Here is a 21,025-nt window from a genome sequence, read left to right on the forward strand (position 1 = left end):
AGCCCCAGTGTCCCCCTTCCACTCCTTCTATCTCCCAGAGAAAGGAGGAAATCTCTGGCATCTCATACTCACTGGCATTGTCTGGCTGCCATGGAGGGCATGGATGGCAGCCTGGGCTTCCGTGTGTGACGAGAACTTCACAAAGGCACAGCCTGTAGAGAAACAAGACAGATGGGAGGGTGAGACAGAGTTACCTTCTTCCTCTCCTTCCCCTCTCATGCCTTGGTGGCTAGTGGGAGGGAGAGGACCAGCTTTCAACATCACAAAGAAAAGCTGCGACAGACAGACACAATCATATGGTGAGACATTCAAATGACCAGAGCTGGGCAGCCCTACAGGGACAGGGGCCATCAGTCACATATAGTCAGCCAGGCCGACTGAGATAGTTAGATGTTGACAGAGACCAGTCGGTATAATCAGATGGAGAACCAGGCACAGTTGGATGGACAGGTAGGTAGGCAGACAGATAGATAGATTGATAGGCAGACAGGGAGGAAAACAGACAGACAAGAAGGTAGGCAGACAATCAGACATTGTCAGCCAGACAGGAAGGCAGGCAGACAGGCAGATAGACAGGCAGGTGGGCAGACAGGCAGATGAGCAGACGAGCAGATAGGCAGAAAGATGGAGAGGCAACAGAGCACCATGCCCTAGAGGACCACAAGAGGCTCCCTCCCTCCCTTGTAGGGGCACAAGAGGCACCTTTACTATTCCCATCAGGTCCCCGGAGCACTGTGCACTCGTCGATCACCCCAAAAGGCTGGAAAAGCCGAAGGACATCCTCTTCGGACTGCTGCTTGTTCAGCATGCCCACAAAGAGCTTCCGGTCCCCTGTGGTGGAGAGATGGAGACATCAGCCTCAACAGAGTCAGGCATTCCAGTACCAGAAAAGAGTGCCCCCAAAAGAGATCCTGATTGGGCTTTATCACCTTTTCTTAGACACTAGTACTGGGCCTGTTTCCCCCAAGAAAGAAGGAGGGATGGCAATTGGCTGGGGGTGGGAGTGGAGGATGATGAGGCACAGATTCAAGGACATGGGGGTAGGAAGAGGGGCAGACTTCTGATTCTTCAGAAAGGAGGAAATATCATAGAATCTTAGCATCTCAGAGCTGGCATTCCCACCCAGTCCAAGCTTCCATTCTCATCAACATCTCATTAACCTTCTTGTCTGGAGTCCAGGCTCTCTTTCAGTACTTCCAGTGATAGGGAGTTCATTCTCTCTTGCTTGGCCCATTTAACTGTGGGAAATCCTTAATTATTCACAGAAAGAAACTTGGGGGGGTTTTAGTGGCAATTGGGTTAAGTGACTTGCCTAGGATCACACAGCTAATAAGTGTCTGAGGCTAAATTTGAATTCAAGTCCTCCTGACTCCACATAGAAGGAATCTTATAGATTTTTAGGCCAACTTTCTTCTTTTGCAAGTGAGGAAACTTGAGGCCTGCAAAAGTGAATCACACCAGGAGTGTGAAGCAGAGCTGAGATTTCAATCCAAGCAGATTCCCAAACTAATATTTTCTCACTGTATCTCATAGAACATTCTTTATATCGAACTGAAATCTTATTCCTTCTTCTGTCCTCTGTAGCCAAGTCAACTAACTCTGCCCCCTCTCTATAAGGAGACTAATATTATCTGCCTGACAAACTTTGCTTAGGGTCTGGATTGGCAGATGTGGGCCCTGAGGTGGCTCTGGCACTCTCTCCCTTCCTTGTAGGACATCTTCCCATTTATCTTCTCCTGGGTTCCTCTCTCTAGATCATAGTGTTTCAGGGTTGGAAAGAGACTCAAGGGCATCTGGTTCAACAAGAATCCCCCTTTCACAACACTCTTGGCTAGTGGCTGTCCACCAACCATTGTTTGAAGACCTCCACCTCAAAGGGATTCTGCTCTCTCTGAGGCAGCCCCTTTCATTTTGAGACCCCTCTCATTCTCAGGATCTCATCATCAAGCCTCAATTGATTTCCTTACAACTTCTACCCGCAACCTGTTATTCTACCTTCTAGGGTCTTTTGGTGACAGCCCTCCAAAGACTTGACAAATAGACATCTTCTAGGTGGAAGCTGGTGGTTCAATGGACAGATTGATGGACCTGGGCTCAGGAAAACCTGGCTTCAAATTGGAACTTTCTAGCTGTGTGACCCTGGGCAAGTCACTTAATTTATCTGCCTCGGTTTTTTAGCAGTAAAATGGAGATAAAAAAGGCACCTACTTTACAATGTTGTTAGCAAAGATCAAAAGAGTTAATATTTGAAAAGTACTTAACACAGAGCCCAGCATGTAATAGGCATAATATAAATCACTTCTTTTCTTCCCTTCTCCAGGCTAAATATTCCTCTTTCACAATTCTCATATCCTTCAATGTCCTGGTTGTATTCTTCTATTCCCTCTCCAGTTTATCAACCTTTTCCCTAAATACAGTGATCAGAATTACATCAAATATTCCATATAAGGCATGATCGGGAGAGTGTAGAATAAGACCACTCCTTCTTTATTCTGGAATACTTAGGCCTCTTTTTAAAGTAGATATTTGCTTTTTTTAACCTCAACATCACACTGCTAATTCATTGTGAGGGTCTATTAAAACTCTCATGACCTTTTCTGTTAAATTTCTCGTCTAACTACACCTCTCTGAGGTTCTATCTACCACAGAATCACAGAAGAATAAAACATCAAAGTAGGAGGTGATCTTAGAATTTAGAATGCAGGCTACTGGGCTTAGACAGGATTTTAGAAAATGTAACAGAATGTCAGAGCTGGGAGGGTCCTTAGAACCCAGATGGTCAGAGCTGGAAGGGGCCCTTTGAACTCAGAACATCAGAGTTGGGAGGGTCCTTAGAATATAGGATGTCAGAGCTGGGAAGTAACTTAAAGACCATTTAGTTCAATTATTATTTTATAGGATGGAAAAAAGGTTCCAAAAGAGGAAGGGACTTGTCCCAGGTCAAAGAGAGCCAGGAATAGAATCTGGGGTTCCATAATCTCTCTCCTCCATCACTCCCAGGATGGAGACCTTACCAGAAGCCTCTGCTCTAGGATGCCTGGAGAGGGCCCATCCCCATCTTCTGTCCAGGCTTCCTTCTCTGCCTCCTCCATTACCTAAAATCTGTTTTTCCCTATGAAGTCAACAGGTTGGCCCATTTGCTGCCAAAGCTGGGGGGTGGCATCGGGTCTAAACCCAGGGGAGGTAATGGGCAAGGGCTCCATCTCCTATTGGTTCTCAGAGTCATCTGACCATCTCCCCCCACCCAACCCCCATTTTTTCCCCTTCTTGGCTTTGGCAATTTCCTGCGCTGTCCAACAGTCAGGAACATTTTATCTTCTCCCTCAATGTTGAGTTGCATTGCCATGGAAACCCATTCTTGTCTATCATTGGTGGGGTTGGTGGGGGAAGGAAGTGGAGGGCATGGAGGAGAGGAGAGAAGAGCATCTTGTGTGGTGGAGCCCTGATAGAAAATATTAGAGGGTGAAGGTCTGAACTGTGGGAGGCAGAGACAAAAAAGAGGAACCTGAAAGGAGACAAACACACCAAGAGTCATTCTGGGAACCTGTCTCCCTTCTACCTCTCTCAATGAAGACCAATGTCTTGAGGAGGCAGACAAAACCCCCTCTCCACTGCTCAGAAAACCCCGGGGGCAACCAATTATATTGGTATATGCTTCTCTTTACTATACCCAGGTTGATGTGAGGTACACCTGACCCGAAGCAAATCCTCTTCTTCCCTCTCCTTGAAGATGGGGAACCTCTGATTCCTTAGGGAATCTCTCAATCTTTTTCCTTCCCCATCCTTATTCTTCCCCATGAAGAATGAAAGGATCTTCAATGGCTTAGCTTCTATCTGGGGATTTCTGCCTCTCCCAGTAGCCCCTCAGAGGCTAACAGGGACCTAGTGGAGTTTGGGGAAAAGCTTTAGCTGAGACTATTTTCTGTGCTAGGACCCTGGGAGGTTATGTCCTTTGCCCACTCTTCCAGTTTATAAGTGGCAGAGATGAGAACCTTGCCTCTCTGTGAGGACTCTTAAGCTTGCTACCTGAAAGCCCTGGAAGGGAGAAGTGTCTGGGCTGGGATGGACCTTAGGCACTGCCTAAAAGAAAGGGGGATTCGGGGCCTCTGGAGCCAGTGGGGAGGGACTGACCAGGGTGTGAAGTAGAAGCTAAATAATTCAGGCCAAGGAACACCAGCCACATAGCTCCACTAAGCCAGCAGACCTTGGTCAACCAGGCCCCAGGTTGCTTCTCTTTCCCTGTTCCCTCCCCTAATCTTACCTGCCCTATGAATTGTACTTTCCCTGATGCTAACAAGGCCTCCCTCCCTAGCTAGGAAGGAGCTGCTAGGTCAAAAAGGCCTGGCAGGAGTTGAAGTGTTGTTGGGGCTGCTCCTGCTGTATTTTTCTAGATGAGGTATGTATTTTATTCTATATGAGGTATATTTCTTTATTTTTGACTTATGATTTAATATTTTATTTCCCATCAATTACATGGGATCCATATTTTTCAAACCACACTATCTAGACTCTATCTGACAAAGGCTACTTTTGTAAAGTTTGGTTCAAAGTAACATTTCTTTCATAGGATCTCAGACTTTCAATTTGTGAGGGACTTCTAAGACTATGTTGTCCATCCCTCTCATTTTATAGAGAAAGAAATTGAGGCCTAGGGAGGATTTTCCCAAATTCACCTAGATTGTCAGTGGTGGGGCTAAGATTTGAATCTGTGCCTCCTGACTCTAAATAAAAGTCATTTTCTATATATCCCTGTTTCTTTTTCCTGGCAATCTTGGTAAATCCTCAAGGTATGGTCCATGAGGATGTAGGGCAGAGAACCTTTGGGCCTTGGACAGAATTGTTCTGGCATTACCAAAGCAACCATGAAGAGGGGACTCAAAATTCAATAAATCTAGGAGATTATTAGGAGTGAATTCATTAAACATTCAACCAAATATAATCCAAGAATGCTTTTATAAATGTCCAAATGATCCTTGGCAGAAAACAGTGGGCATTTGGGAGAGAGGAAAAGGGGACCAAGGACTGAGGACTGACAGGTCAAGGGGCTCAGTGAAGGACCATGGAAGTGGGGATCTAAAGAATTAAGAAAACTACTGGGAATTGGAGGATGGAGGTTAGAGGCCTGTAGGAGTTGGGGGGGGTAGAGGGACTTGAGGGGCCAAGAGGACTCTAGGATCTAAAGAGACAAAGTCCACAATGACCATGTCTGAGTGAACCCCTTGTCTAAGGATTGAGAAAATAGGGACCAAGTCCCATGATCCAAACTGAAGTCTGGAGAAAGACCAGAGAGCTGGGTATGTGTACAATAGTAGGTGACCAATAGGGAATAATATTAAACCTTGACTGGGGGTGGGAGCCCCAACATTATTCTTTTTTTTAAATTTCATTTAAGACAATGGGATTAAGTGACTTGCCCAAGGTCACACAGCTAGGCAATCATTAAGTGTCTGAGGCCGGATTTGAATTCAGGTACTCCTGACTCCAAGGCTGGTGCTCTCTCCACTACAACACCTAGCTTCCCCCACCCCCCCAACATTATTCTTTTTTTCAAGAAAGATTTTATTTATTTTGAGTTTTACAAATTTTCCCCCATTCTTGCTTCCCTCCCCCCACCCCCACAGAAGGCATTCTTTTACCAACATTATTCTTTTTGTTTTTAACATTTTAACATTTTATTTGTTTTCCAATTATTTACAATAGTAATATGTACCCATCATTTTTTGCAAGGCTCTGAATTCTACAATTTCCCCCCCCCTCCTCCCTTCCCTCCCCCCCCCCAGAAGGCTGTCTGACAGTCTACATTATTTCCATGCCACACATTGATGTAAACTGAATGTTATAAGAGTAAACATAATCCTCCCAAAAGATAGGAAACCTCAAAAATAGAGAGAGAAAAAACTATACTTCAGTCTGTGTTCAGATTCCAATGGCTCTGTCTCTGGGGTGAGTTGCTTTTTTTTTATCTTAAGTCCACCAGAGAAGTTACTTCAATATTTTTCCCTCAGTTGCTAGTATTAGCTTTATTTCCCTCCACTCTATTTCTCCCCACTCTCGTTTATTCTATTCTCTCTCTCCTTTCAGCCTGGCCCTGTCCAAAAGTGTGTTACCAACATTATTCTTAAATGGAATCTTCATAACCTCCCCCCAGGGTTGGGGAAATTAAGAGAGATGACAAGTACCTCCACGGCTCTCACTGTCCGCAGGCTTCACCTGGATTGGTCGCGCCATCTGCAGAGACAGAGACAGAGAAGGGCGAAAGTTAGGGAGGGTTCTAGTCCTTTTGATAGGAAAATCCATGGTGTCAGGTGGGCCAGTTGGACCAGTTTCCTGAGGAGGAGGGATTTGACTTTCCTTTGGCAAAAGATTCTCTCTTTTTTAATCCCCTCCCCCCCCTTAGGTCCAATAAGACGAACCTGTCAATTTGTGAGGGACTCACCTAGTTCTGAAGGATCAGAGGTATAGGGCAGGGTTGAACTTGGTTGCAATAGTCCCATCCACCTGCCACAGAGGTAGGCAGAGGCGGCTATAGGCTGCTATAGGTGAAGGCATGACCATCTAGATTACCTGGCTTTTGGCTAGTTGCCTTCAGTTGGAAGGGAAAGCATTAGAGATTCTGCCCAAAAAACCCCACACATATAAGGGCAGAATGAGTATGCTAAGTATAAAACCTGAATTCTTCTGACTTAGAAGCTTTGAAATCCTTTCTGGAGAGAAATCCTTGGGTCATAGATCTATGTCAAGTTATTGAAATGGGGGCAGCTAGGTGGTGCAGTGGATAGAGCACCAGCCCCCGAAGTCAAGCCATCACTTCGGACCTCAGTTCAAATCCCAGCTGAGGTACTTCACAAATCACCTAGCTGTGTGACCTTGGGCAAGTCACTTAAACCCATTGCCTACAATGTCAAAAATAAATACAGTTATTGAAATGAATCACAAATGTTTGGGGCCCCATATACAATCTAGAATCAAATAATGTTAGAATGAGAGTACCCATAAAATAGACTTTCAGAGCTAGAAAGAACCATTGACTACTAGAAGAACATCACCAGGGATCTCGATAATAGTGTGGAATCCCTTTCTAAGGCAAAATGGACAAAGGGATTTGAATCCTGTCCTTACACTGACCACCTATTGCTCAAAGAGCCCATCCTTCCTCCTTCTAGATCCCAATCAGTAGATATTTCTATCCATTGACATATAGATACTCCCTAGACTCCCTGGTGGTACCATCCTCTCACCATTGGAGCTTTGTCTGAAGGCATTTCTGCATCTCTGCTCAAGAAGACACACTCCTTAGCTGTGGGGGTCCCGATGGGTGACCACTACATTATGGACAAGGGTCTTTGGAACATCTATCTGTTTATCCTTTAATTTGCTCTGATCCTCTTGGTGGCACTCAGAGGCAGAAGGGGACCTATAGCAGGCTTGGGAGTGGGTGCAAATAGTGGGGAATTGTCTTTGGGAAGTGGTGAGTGTATCCATATTCTCACAAAATTTCAGATTCTTTTAGGTGTCATCTAGTTCAATCCAGACTCTCCCTGAGCAAGAATCTCCTTTTCCAAGTAACTGCCCAACAAGTGACCATTCAGCCTTCTCCAAAAGTTCTTTGAATGAGAGAGAACTCACTGCCTTTCCAGCTAAGCCATCCCAACTCAGAGTATTTTAATTATTAACACGTCTTTCCTTATATCAAACTTAAATCTGCCTTTTTACAACTTTGAGTCACTCAATAAACATTTATTAAGTGCCTAATATGGGCTAGATATTATCTTAAGATCAGAGGATAGAAAAGAGGCAAAAGACAATCCTTGTCCTCAAACAACTCAGTCTAATGAAGGAGATGACAGGCAAACAAGCTATAAAAAGGTACATAATTAAGGGGGGGGGGAATACTAGTGTTCAAAGGGTTTGGAAGAGGCTTCTTATGCAAGATGAGATTTTAGATGGGAAAGTAGCTGGGGAGACCCAGATCTAACAATAAAAACAAGGTTTTTAGTGAAAGTAAAAAAAAAAGTAGCTGGGGAAGTCAGTTGATGGAGTTGAAAAGGGAAATCATTCCAGAAATGGGGGATGGCCAAAAAAAAATACCTGGAATTCTAAAAGGAAGTGTATTATTTATGGAATAGCCAAGAGGCCAGTGTTACTAGATTAAAGAATATATGAAGAGAAAGTGTAAGAAGATCATAAAGGTAGGAAAGGGCCCAGGTAAACACAGACTTTGAATGCCAAACAGAGCATTTCAAATTTGATACTGGTGGTAATAGGGAGCCACTGGAGTTTATTGAGTAGGTGAGTAGCATAAATTGACCCACACTTGAGGAAAATCACTTTGCTTCATGAATTTGTGTGTCATCCTTGCGCAGGGGCCATGCTAATCTTCTCTGTATTGTTCCAATTTTAGGATATGTGCTGCCGAAGCGAGCACGAGGAAAATCACTTTGGCAGCTAAATAGAAGATAGATTCGATTGGGAAGACAAGACACCTGAAGCAGATAGACTCACCAGAAAAGTTATTGATGTTCAGTCATTTCATTTGTGTCTGATTCTTCATTACTCCATTTGGGTGTTTTCTTGGCAAAGAAACTGGAGTGGTTTGCCACTTCCTTCTCTAATTCATTTTACAGATGAGTAAACTGTAGCAAATAGGGTTAAGTGACTTGTTCAGGGTCACACAGCTACTGTGTCTGAGGTCAGATTTGAATTCAGGTTTGACTCCAGGCCTAGCACTCTATTCACTATGCCACATACCTGCCCCCAGACCCACCAGAAGACTATTGCAATAGTCCAATGCATGAGGTCAAAAAGTATAGAAGGGTCAGCCAGGTGGTACAGTGGACAGACACTGACCCTGGAGTCAGGAGGACCTGAGTTCAAATTTGATCTCAGATACTTAATTATTGCCTAGCTGTGTGACCTTGGGCAAGTCACTTAACCCATTACCAAAACCAAAAAAAAGTACAGAACCAGAAGGTAGCAGTGTCAGAGGAGAGAAAGGGGTATTTTTGAGACATACTACAAAGATGAAATCAACAGACTTTGGTAACGACTTGGATATGGGGAGTGAAAGATAGTGAGGAGTCCAGGATGACTCCTAGGTTGGGAGCTGGAGGACTTGGAAAAAGTTGTCCTTGATGGTAATAGGGAAGTTAAAAGGGAAAAGGAGTTTAGGGAGAAAAATGAATTGAATTTTGGGCATGTTGTGCTTCAGATACCTACTGGATATCCCATTAGAAATGTCTGAAAGACAGCTGGAGATGCAAGATAAAGGTCAGCAGAAAGTTTGGGGCAGGAAAAGTGGATTTGAGAATCTTCAGTTTAGAGATAGTAATTAAACCCATAGTTATTGATGAGATCATCAAATGAAGTAGTAAGGAGGGAGAAGAGAAAAGGGTCCAGGACAGAGCCCTGAGGACATCTTTGTAATCTGGAGGAGGATCTATCAAAGGAGGCAGAAGGGGAATTGTCAAAGAGGTAGGAGGAGAACCAAAATAAAAAAAGAGTAGTGTCCTGAAAAACCTAGAGAGAAGGAAGTCTCAAGGAGAAAGTGATCAACAATGTCAAAGGCTGCAGAAAGGACAAACAGAATGACTGAGAAAAAGCTATTGGATTTGATAACAAAGAAATAATTGGTAATTTTGAAGAGAGTTCTGGTGAATGATGAGGTCAGAAGCTAGATTGTAAGGGGTTAAGTAGACAGTGAGAGGAGAAAAAAGGGAGACACCTATTATAGCCTTTTTTAAAGGTTTTTTCCAAGGCAAATGGGGTTAAGTAGCTTGCCCAAGGCCACACAGCTAGGTAATTATTAAGTGTCTGAGACGGAATTTGAACTCAGGTACTCCTGACTCCAGGGTGGGTGCTTTATCCACTGCGCCACCTAGCTGCCCCTATAGATAGCCTTTTCTAGAAACAGTCACAAAGGGCAGACAAGATTATAGAACGATAATTAGCAGGAGCTGGGGGCATCATGTAAGGGTTTTTTCAGCAAGGAGGAGATATTGGCATATTTGTAGGCAGTACCAGATGACCCAGTAAATAGCAAGAAAATGAAAATAAATGAAGGAATGGAGATAAATGATAACTGAGCTTTTCCATATGAATACCCTTCAAATATAGGAGACAATGGTTATGTCTCCTGAAGCCTTCTTTTTTTTTTTTAGAAAGATTTTATTTATTTTGAGTTTTACAATTTTTCCCCCTATTCTTGCTTCCCTCCCCCATCCCCCCACAGAAAGGCATCTATTAGTCTTTACATTGTTTCCATGGTGTACATTGCTCTAAGTTGAATGTGATGAGAGAGAAATCATATCCTTAAGGAAGAAAAATAAAGTATAAGAAATAGCAGAATTACATAAGATAATGGGTTTTTTTCCCTAAATTGAAGGTAATAGTCTTTGGTCTTTGTTCAAACTCCATGATTCTTTCTCTGGATACAGTTGGTATTCTCCACTGCAGATACCCCAAAATTGTCCCTGATTGTTGCACTGATGGAATGAGCAAATCCATCAAGGCTGATCATCACACCCATATTGCCATTAGGGTGTACAATGTTTTTCTGGTTCTGCTCATCTCGCTCAGCATCAGTTCATGCAAATCCTGAAGTCTTCTTTTTTTACTAGCCAAGCAATCCCTTCATCCTTTGCCTGATTTTCATATGGTCTGATCTTGAAGTCATTCCCTATCCCAGTTGTCTTGCTCTCCTTTGGACACTTTCTGGTTTATAAATGTCTTTCCTAATATTTTCAACATGATCTAGCAGGGGAAGAGAACAGAGCAAATAGCACCTCCTTTATCCTGGATAATACTTGTATCTTAATGCAATTTAAAATGGGGCTATCTTTTTTTTTGAGGCTGCCATATCATATCTATCAAATGCCATATTATACTGACAACTCATCTTGAATTTGTAGTCCACATTTTTTTTAAGGCATCTAATCAGGGCTCCTTCATTTTGTACTTGTAAAGTTAAGTTTTTAAATCTAAGTGCAGGACTTTATACATATCCTTATCAGATACTATCTTAGTTGATTTGGCCTGCCATTCTAGTCTGTTGAGATCTTTTTTTGGAACCTGATTCTGTTATACTGCATATTGGCTATCTCTCCTAGATTTGTGTCATCTGTAAATTTGATAAATATATCATTATGCCTGTGTTGTTGTTGGGTCATTTCAGTCAGGCCCATCGCTTTGTGATCCCCATTTGGATTTTCTTGGCAAAGATATTGGAGTGGTTTGCCATTTCCTTTTCCAGCTCATTTTACAGATCAGAAAAATGAGGCAAACAGGGTTTAGTGATTTGTCCAGGGTTACACATCTAGTAAGTGTCTGAATCCAGATTTGAATTCAAGTCTTCCTGACTCCATGTCTGGTACTCAAGCTACTGTGCTACTTAGACAACTATGTTCTAGCCATTGATTTTTTTAAAAAATTAAATAACAATATTAATTTATCTATTTTATTTATTAAGCTACTCATTTATTACAGGGTCAAACACAAATTTCTCTGGCACTCCAATAGTGACTTCCTTTCAAATTAACACTGAAACATCAATGACTACTTTTTGGGTAGTTCCAAATATACCCAAATATTATTGTACAACCTACAACTACATTTTGTTCATCAAATTGTATATCTCCATTGTGATTCAACACATTTGCAGACAACACAAAGTTATTACTATTGTCCTTCATATTGAAGATGACTACACCAACCAACCAAATGATTGGAGGTGTGTTATGCAATCATGCTTCTTATAGGGAGGAGTACGTTGTGCAAGGTATCCTTCTCACTTGCATTTTACTAGAATTGTTCCATCCCAAGACCTGATTTTTAGGAAATGGGACTATTGATGATGGTCTGACTACTGCAGCAGTCTCCTGACCTTAAATGGTTTCAATTCCTCCTGTATCAATGAGGCAACCATGGCACATCATCAATGCTGGGCAAACACTAGTTTGTGCTATGAATAAAGATTTGACAATCAGGGACATTCTAATCTGTCACTCGATGGGTTAATAATCACTGTGGTCTCTCCTCTCAGACCTTCCATGTTTGAGTTGGGAATGTTGGAAATATGATGGTATCTGATTGTCTTTGAACCTTATTCAACCATCTGGTACATCTTAACCTGTCTCTTGATGGTCTAATTGTTAGTCTGTTCTTTCTTCTTAGACCTTCCATCTTTGAGTTGTTATAGTTGGAACTACAATAATATCCAGTCAGCTCAACTGGATGCCGCCAGAACCATGATGCTTCCCAAAGGTTAACTAATGCAATGGATGACAAAGTCAGGATCCAAAGAATTCTTCACATCCTAGAATAGAGACCATCATCTCTCTTGTCAGGAGGTGGGTAACACGTTTATCATGAGTCCTTTGGAACTGTGATTGGTCATTACATTGATGAGAATTTTGTTTTCAAAATTGCTTGCCTTTGCAATCTTATTGTTATTGTACAACTTGGACTCCTGGTTCTCACTTCACTTTCCATCAGTTCATGCAAATCTTCTCAGTTTTCTCTAAAACCATCCTCTTCATTTCTTTTTTTTTAAGGTTTTTTTTTTTTTTGCAAGGCAATGGGGTTAAGTGGCTTGCTCAAGGCCACACAGCTAGGTAATTATTAAGTGTCTGAGGCTGGATTTGAACTCAGGTACTCCTGACTCCAAGGCCAGTGGTCTATCCACTGTGCCACCAAGCCGCCCCCCCCTTCATTTCTTAAAACACTGTAGTACTCCATTATATCAATATACCATAATTTGTTCAGCCATTCTGATTCAGTCAACTGATGAACACCCCCTAAATTTTCAGTTCTGAATCACCATAAAAAGGTCTGCTATAAATATTTTTGTATATATATATGGATCTTTTTCCTTTCTTTGATCTCATTGGAGTAGAACCTTAGCAATGGTATTTTTGGATCAAAGAGTATGCATATTTTAGTAATTTGAGGGTACCATTTCAAATTGCTTTCCAGAAGACTGGACCATTCACAGCTTCACCAACATTTTGGTCAACTAATTTTTGTTGTAATGACAGCAAGAGAAAATCCTATTGTTTTCCTAGGACATGTATCCAGTAGATGAGAAAGAACTTTCCAAAACTTTTCAAACCAGGTAACTATTACCCAGGTTTAATAATTTATGTAGGTACAAATGACACTGCCAGGAAAAATCTAGGGAACCTTGCCCAAAACTATAATACTTGTGGTTTAGTGACACACGTTATATCTTTTTTTTTTAGGTTTTTGCAAGGCAAATGGAGTTAAGTGGCTTGCCCAAGGCCACACAGCTAGGTAATTATTAAGTGTCTGAGGCCAGATTTGAATTTAGGTACTCCTGACTCCAGGGCCAGTACTCTATCCACTGCACCACCTAGCCACCCCTACACCTTATATCTTCATCACTCTTGTCGTTGAAAGCCAAAGGATGATGAAGATGAAGCAGATTTTGGAAGCAAATGACTCCTTAAGAAGGTGATGTCTGAGAATGGGAGCTGGATTTTAGACCAAGACTTAATAGAATAGTGGGATCCTAGACTGAGATGGAGTGGCTCTAACAAGGACTGGTGAGAATGTATTTGCTTGGAGGCTTAGAAAGACTACGTTCCAATCATTATAGAGGAAGCAGATGTAAATTTTAGTGTTTTTCCATATATGGATCAGATGCATCAAATGGAGATTCGTTCAGTAGGACAAGATAAATCGTTACCAGAGTCAATCATTTTAGAATGATTAGTCTTTCAGATGTTGAGGCTTTGGAAAAATGGCAAAATTTAGAATCTTCCTATGAGAATTCCTACAAGGTTTTTAGGACTTATTCACTCAGACAAACTTACAGATGAAAAGAAAAAAAGTCTCAAGTTGATATCCACTTGGAATTCCAAGAAACAGGATTCTCTTTGTCAGTGTGGGAAACATACTTGTATTATATGGCTAGTTCAGAAACAGATTCATTTGTCAACAGATTGTTTAAATTGGACCATGTTTTCCCATTGAATTTATGTTATGACTGATTATCAAGTCCCCAGGTAAACTCACAAAAGCTAATTAATCATTATTTATGATTATAATAATCATATGATATGATGGTAATGATTAATTAATTATAATATTGTACAGTTCCTGATGTTGCCCTAAACAAGACTATTTCACAGCAGTTCTTGCCAATGCAGTACCACCAAGCTCTGATATAACACAAGATGACATGGTTTCATGGCCATGCCTAGTATGAGGGCCAGGTATGTCCTTCCACTTAAGGGAAGAGTTGGTGATAATGCCCATCTGAGAGTGTGACAATACTTCCCAGCATGTATTGTTGATAGACCATTATAAAGTTGCACCTTAGTAACTCACTACCCCTTTGTAACGTTGTTTTACCTAATGTCTTATTTTCTCAGAACCAACTATTGACTTCAGGAAGACTATACTTGGACCTAACAATGATTTCTAACATTTGTTATGAAACTTTACACTGAATTGAAATCATCTAGCACAGTTACTACATCAAAGGAATCACCACCATAACATACCAAATTACGTGGTCATCTAGCCTCTGACTCAAGACCTTCAGGAGGAAGACACCCTTCCCTCCTCTCTTGAGTAGCTCTAATAATATGTTTCCTGCCTCAAAACAAAATGCTTCCTTGTAATTTCTACCCATTGCTCCTGATCCTACCCTCTGGGGACCACATGGAACAAATTTAAGAACTCAAATGCTTGAAAACAGCCATGAAAAAGGGCGGCTAGGTTGCACAGTGGATAGAGCACGGGCCTTGGAGTCAGGAGTACCTGGGTTCAAATCCAACCTCAGACCCTTAATAATTACCTAGCTGTGTGGCCTTGGGCAAGTCACTTAACCCCATTGCCTTGAAAAATCTAAAAAAATACTTCTCATTTTGGGGTGGCTAGGTGGTATAGTGGATAAAGCACCAGCCTTGGAGTCAGGAGTACCTGGATTCAAATCTGGTCTCAGATACTTAATAATTACCTAGCTGTGTGGTCTTGGGCAAGCCACTTAACCCCATTGCCTTGCAAAATCCTAAAAAACAAAACAAAACAAAACAAAAAACAAAAAACAAGCCATGAAGGCCCCCAGGCCTTATTTAGGGTAAACATTCCTAGCTTCCTTTTACTGACACTCACATGATATAGACTCAAGGCCCTTCCCCACCTGGTTGATGGGCATCCTCCAACTTAACCCTTTTGGAATCTAGATGTCCCCAGTGCTTAGTACATAGCAGGGCCTTAATAAATGCTTATTGATTGATGAGCTTATCAATGTCCCCTCTAAATCATGACACTAAGAACTGAACCCAATTCTTCAGATATAGTCGGACCAAGGCAGAGGATCAAAGGGACTATAAAGTCCATTTTCCTGGAAGTCATGCTTCTCTAAATTAACTTTTTGGCTATCACATAGTAGTACATCCCCTCCAGATCAAAGTCACAAGATCTTTTTTTTTAGACAAATTGTTGTCCTCCCTTCTTGCCTCATATTGAAATTGTAAATTTAAACATAGAACTTTACTATTGAATTTCATCTCATTAGGTTTAACCCAGTATTTTAGAGCAGTGGTGTCAAACTCAAGGAGAAATGGGGAGCTCTAATCCATATGTGAGGATCCCAACAGGTTGCATGTTGACTAATTATTTGCTGTTGAATTGTTTCAGGAATGTCTGATATTTTGTGACCCCATTTGGGGTTTTCTTAACAGATATACTGGAGTGGTTTGCTATTTCCTTCTCCAGCTCATTTTACAAATGAGGAAATTGAGGTAAATGAGGTAAAGTGATTTGCCCAGAGTGTGATGTCAGATTTGAGCTCACATCTTCCTGACTCTTGGCACTCTATCCATTGTACCACCAAGCTACCCTAAAATATAATAACATCTATATTTTATTGTATTTTTATTTATTTTCTTAAATACTTCCCAATTACAATTTAATCTGGTTCCCACAGGTTGTCTATATGGCTATAGCCACTGTATCTGACCCCTTTAGTCTGGATTGTGAAAGATTCTGTTGATTCTGATCATGCCATCCATTGTGTTAGTTATTCCTCCCAGCTGTGTTCCATCTATAAATATGCTGAGCATGCCATCTATGTCTTCATCTAAGTCATTAATAGAAATATCACATGGGGACTTCCAGGAGTCAAGATGGCAGAGGAAGCAGCAAGTCTCTGAAACTCTCCCATATTTACCTCCAAAATGTCCCAATCAAGTACAAGAATCATGGCACCCTCTACTGGAGACTTTTTGAGCCGACAAGAAACCTCCTCTTGGGACCTGACCCTTCCTCCAGGCCCTAAAGCATCTAAAACTGTATTCTAATCTAGGCTACTCTCACTCTTTTCCATAAGAAGATCAAGAAAGACTTAATCAGATGCTCTGCTAAAATCTAAGCAGATGATATATGCAGTATTTTCTAACCTATTAGTTTAGTAATCTCAGAAGAGAAAATAATCATAACTACTATTTATAGAATAACATATAGCAGTGTAATGATTGCATAGCACTATACTGATGCCATTTTATCCTCACAACAACCGGTTGTTGTTATGATTATTTCCATTTACCAGATGAGGAAACTGAGACAAACAGAGATTAAATAGCTTGCCTAAAGTCTCATAGGAAGAGTTTACACTCAGGACTTTCTGACTCCAGGTCTAGAATTCTATCATACAACAAGCTACCAAGCTGCCAATGTAAGTTGGAATTTGTAATTTTCCTAAGGGCAGTGTTTTTCTCAGAGTATTATTCAATACTGTGATTTCCTGTTAAAAGGATCATGACAAATAAGTCAAATTAATAACTCTTTATTGATTTACATTTGCTGTATAACAGGGATGCAAAAAAGGGAAAAAAACTATCCTTGCTCTCAAGAAGCTCTCATTCTAATGGGGGATGCAAAATGTAAATAAATGCATCTTCAGGATAAAAAGAGAGCATCTCAGAGGGAAGGCACTAGAAATAAGGAATCCCTACAATAATATAAAAAATATGGGTTCAACTAGTAAGATTTTAGCTGAGACCTGAAGAAAGCCAGAGGTTGGAAGTAATGATGTTTTGTCCTTGAGAGGTGGCACAGTGGATGAGCATTGGTCTTGGAGTCAGGAGGTCTCAAATCCAAAGCCAACCTCGAACACTTGACACTTAACAGCTGTGTGACTTGGGCAAGTCACTTAACTTTGATTACCTGGCCTCCAGGGCCATCTCCAGTCATCCTGATTCATATCTGGTCACTGGATCCAGATGGTTCTGGAGGAGAATGTGAGACTGATGACTTAGCCTGCCCCTGCCCCCATTTAAATCCAATTCTTGTGCTTGTCATGGCACCACCAGAGATCAGAGGTGGAGATAAGGAGAAAGAAAATTCCAGGCATGGGTGAAGGATGGTTTATATGGCATGATTGGTTCTTGTCAGTGGTGGTTTGGAGGCTGTTAGAACCATTGGTTCAGGATGAACATTTGCACCTCTGAAATTAGCAAATAATCAAACTTGCTGATTATCTAGACTTAAGACCATGAAGAAGAAAAATGTTAATAATAAAGATTTAAATTTTTTTTGGAGATAATCAGGGTTAAGTAACTTGCTCAGTTAGTACATGTCTAAGATCGGATTTGAATTTGGGTACTCCTGCAGATTTAAACTTAAAAGTGTGTTCTGTACTTCTTTTTTATTTGGTCAGTTGTTAAAACATTTACTAACACATTCCTGGATGAAATCACGGTGATTCTTTATAATCCTTGTTTCCCACCCCTCCTTCTTAAATGCAGATGTTCTTTAGCCATTTCTTTAATAATCTGTTTCAGAACATTTGCAGAAATCAGAATCAAGGTCACTGGCCCATGATTTTCAGACTTCATCCTCTTTACCTTTTGGAAAATTGGGACATAAGCCTTCCTCTAGTTTTCCAAAGCTAGTTATTATCACTAAAAAAAAAAAAAGGTTAGTTTCCCCTGTTAGTAAGAATAAAATCCAGAATAGAAATTCCTCCTTGGCTCCTCTACCTTAGGAAAGATGAAATTGTCATTAAGGAAAGTCAAGAATTGAGGAATTGCTCCCCTTGGGTCAATCCCTCCATACTACTCCACCAGTCCTCCTGTGGGCAGCCACCCTGCAGCAATGATGGAGGAGGAAAGGGAACCCTTGCAGCTATGCCATGGGAAGAGATGAGTGAATCCTTGTAAGTATTGGTTGCTCTTAAATAAGGACAGTTCACAATTTGCCAGTCCAGTAACTCCTGCTCCTACAATAATGCAAATGAAAAGGATGCTAAAGGAAATAGACCTCAGAGTAATTGTAATGAGAAAACTTAGTTCCAGAGAATATTCTGTACAATAAAATGTGACTCCATTCATCAGACAGAGAGAGAGAGAGAGAGAGGTGGGGAACCATAGGCATGTAAGGTGGTGCTTTTTACCAGCAGGGCTCCAAATGGTTTTGCTTAATTGGAGGGTTTATTGGGAGTATAGGGTTAGGTGATTTATTTGGAAATGTCTGCAATATATATTTTAAAGCATCAATAAAATCTGTTTTTTTTAAAAACTGAATTATTCTATCCATAAGTCAATCCTTATATCTGTGCTTTATTTATTATATTATATTACAAATGTTCCTTTTATGATTTGTGTGATACAGTGAGAGAAATTTTAAAAACCTACAAGATTTGAACTCAAAGAATCTTGGTCCTCATCTTAGCTCTGCCTTGAGAAAGTCACTTTTCTGGGACTCAGTTTCCTCACCCTCAGATGGTAGAGTACTAGGTCTGAGTTCAAATTCAACCTCAATATGATCCTTGTTTGCCTCAATTTTCACAAACAGCAAAATAACAGCAGCTATCTCACATAGTGGTTGTGAGGATCAAGTAAGAGAACATTTATTAAAAGTCCTTAGCACAGTGCCTAGCTCATAATAGGCACTTTATAAATGTTTATTCTCTCCCACCCCTTGTAAAATGAGGGGGCTGGACTAGATGACCTGTCAGGTCTAAATTGATGATACAACAAAATCTACTCAAAGGGGCTTTAAACCAAAAAGGAAGAGGAAAAGTAAAAATTACCTACATTTATCTACCAAACCAGATACACCAGAGCAGTTACAGGAAATTATTACAGGAAATAATAGCAGTAAAGATGTGCCAAAATAAACAAGAGAAAAATACGTGCATGTATATGTATGGATTTGTTTATATGCATGTTTTATCTGTTAAAATATATGACATATACATTCAAATATAATTATATACATATATGAATGTATGTGTGTTTATAGGTTTAGTCCTGTAACAGAAATATATGTGATACACACATGCATCCACACACACATGTTTTTATATGTGTGTGTGCATGCATGCATGCATGCATGCATGTGAGAAAATAGTTGGTAATTATACCATGGTCTCAAGTTGTTGTTGTGGTTCAGTCATTTTCAGTCATGTTCACCCCTCTGTGACTTCATTAGGTATTTTCTTGGCAAAAATACTGGATTAGTTTGCCATTTTCTTTTCCAGCTCATTTTACAGAAGAGGAAATGGAGGCAAGCAGGCGTAAGTGACTTTCCCAGGGTCACTCAGCTAGTGTCAGAAGTCCCATTTACACTCGGGTCCTCCTGACTTATGACCCAGCTCTCTATCCACTGTGCCACCTTGCTGCCCATAGTCTCATATATCTATACACAAATGCATAAAGTATGGGTAACAGTCAAGGAGAACTAGAGATTTTAATGTAAGAAGGCAAATCAGGCACCATAAGATCCCAGATTTCCATCTAGAAGGGACTCTAGAATCTACTTACTCCCCTCAGTTTACAGGTCTAAATGAAAATTGGCGGGATGAGACCAATGAGTGGGATGTAGTTCTGGAAGGGTCTACCTTATTTAAAGGGATAGGAGAGATAAAAAGGGAGTATAGATGTAACAATGAGTGCAATAAAGATAAATTTATATGAGGAAATCCAGGAATCTAAGAGGGAAAGGAAACTTAGAGGAAAACATTTGAGTGAAAATCAATTAATTGAGGCAAAAGACAGATGATAGCACCAATTGAGGCATGCTACAGACCACCAGGACAGGAAGAGGAAAGAGATGAAGAGTTGGGGGATAGATCACAAGTTTGGCTCAGAGGCTTGATGGGGGATGAGGGAATTTCATTACCCAGACATCTGTTGGAACATTCTTTCTCTTCCAAAAGCAGAACAGCTAATAAATTAATTGCTTTAATGATAATTTCAACCTTCAAGAAATGGAAGAACTTCCCTTTGAGCTGATTCTCACTGACAAGGAGAAACAGGTTGCTCGGGGGTGGAAATGATGGGAATCTGGAGAAGAGGGGACCAATGATTCTGAGAATTTATAATACAGAAGAGGAAAGTCTAATGACATGCACTTTTAGGAAGAAGATATTTCAAAGGGTTCAGGAAAAATTTCAAGGTTTCAAATTCTACAAGAGAAATCAACCCAGCCAGGATGGAAAACTCAAAAATTGAATTCCAAAGACATAAAGAGAAATGGATGTGATGAGGAGGAATCCATATCAATGCACAGAAAACTCATGTCAATTTGAGGTTGGGGTTTTTTTTAGGTTTTTTTGCAAGGCAAATGGGGTTAAGTGGCTTGCCCAAGGCCACACAGCTAGGTAATTAGTAAGTGTCTGAGACCAGATTTGAACCCAGGTACTCCTGACTCCAGGGCCAGTGCTTTGTCCACTACACCACCTAGCTGCCCCCTGGGTTTTGTTTTTAAGTGAAATAAAATAGGTAGAATCAAGGGCAAGTAATGGAGAATGAGAACATGGTCATATAAAAACATTGTGATTACTAATACTTGAAATGAACTGAGGCAAAAACTAGGGACACCATATTGAGAAAAAAGATTTAGATCAATGAAGCGAGGGTTAGGTGATGGGGATATGGTAAAGGACAATGGAGAGGAAGCATTGCTACTCAGTTCCTGTTTTGTAGGGCAGATAGAGAGGTTGCCTTAAATTGAGGAAGTCCCATCTCTTGACAAGGACTATATTTTTTTCTCTTTC

At 40.9% G+C, this 21,025-nt stretch overlaps 1 protein-coding gene and 1 non-coding gene across 13 annotated transcripts in view; both read right to left on the reverse strand.

The window, feature by feature from the left end:
* Positions 1–21,025, reverse strand: part of CELF5 (CUGBP Elav-like family member 5) — a 76,940-nt gene that overhangs the window by 14,053 nt on the left and 41,862 nt on the right. For 7 of the 12 annotated variants that reach the window (XM_074204866.1, XM_074204877.1, XM_074204875.1 and 4 more), the window contains exons 3-5: positions 6,180–6,228; positions 703–831; positions 73–152 (exon numbers count right to left, since the gene is read on the reverse strand). In XM_074204866.1, coding sequence (XP_074060967.1) covers positions 73–152; positions 703–831; positions 6,180–6,228 — 258 coding nt within the window. Of the gene's footprint in view, positions 1–72; positions 153–702; positions 832–2,753; positions 2,764–4,011; positions 4,023–4,077; positions 4,081–6,173; positions 6,229–21,025 lie in introns of all 12 variants that reach the window. The other 5 variants (XM_074204872.1, XM_074204869.1, XM_074204874.1 and 2 more) reach the window with 2 other exon arrangements.
* Positions 8,319–8,425, reverse strand: LOC141503593 (U6 spliceosomal RNA). Its single transcript, XR_012472939.1, has one exon. It is a non-coding gene; the product is annotated as a U6 spliceosomal RNA (small nuclear RNA).

Source organism: Macrotis lagotis, chromosome X (assembly GCF_037893015.1).
Source record: "Macrotis lagotis isolate mMagLag1 chromosome X, bilby.v1.9.chrom.fasta, whole genome shotgun sequence".
NCBI classification, from domain to species: Eukaryota; Metazoa; Chordata; class Mammalia; order Peramelemorphia; family Peramelidae; genus Macrotis; species Macrotis lagotis.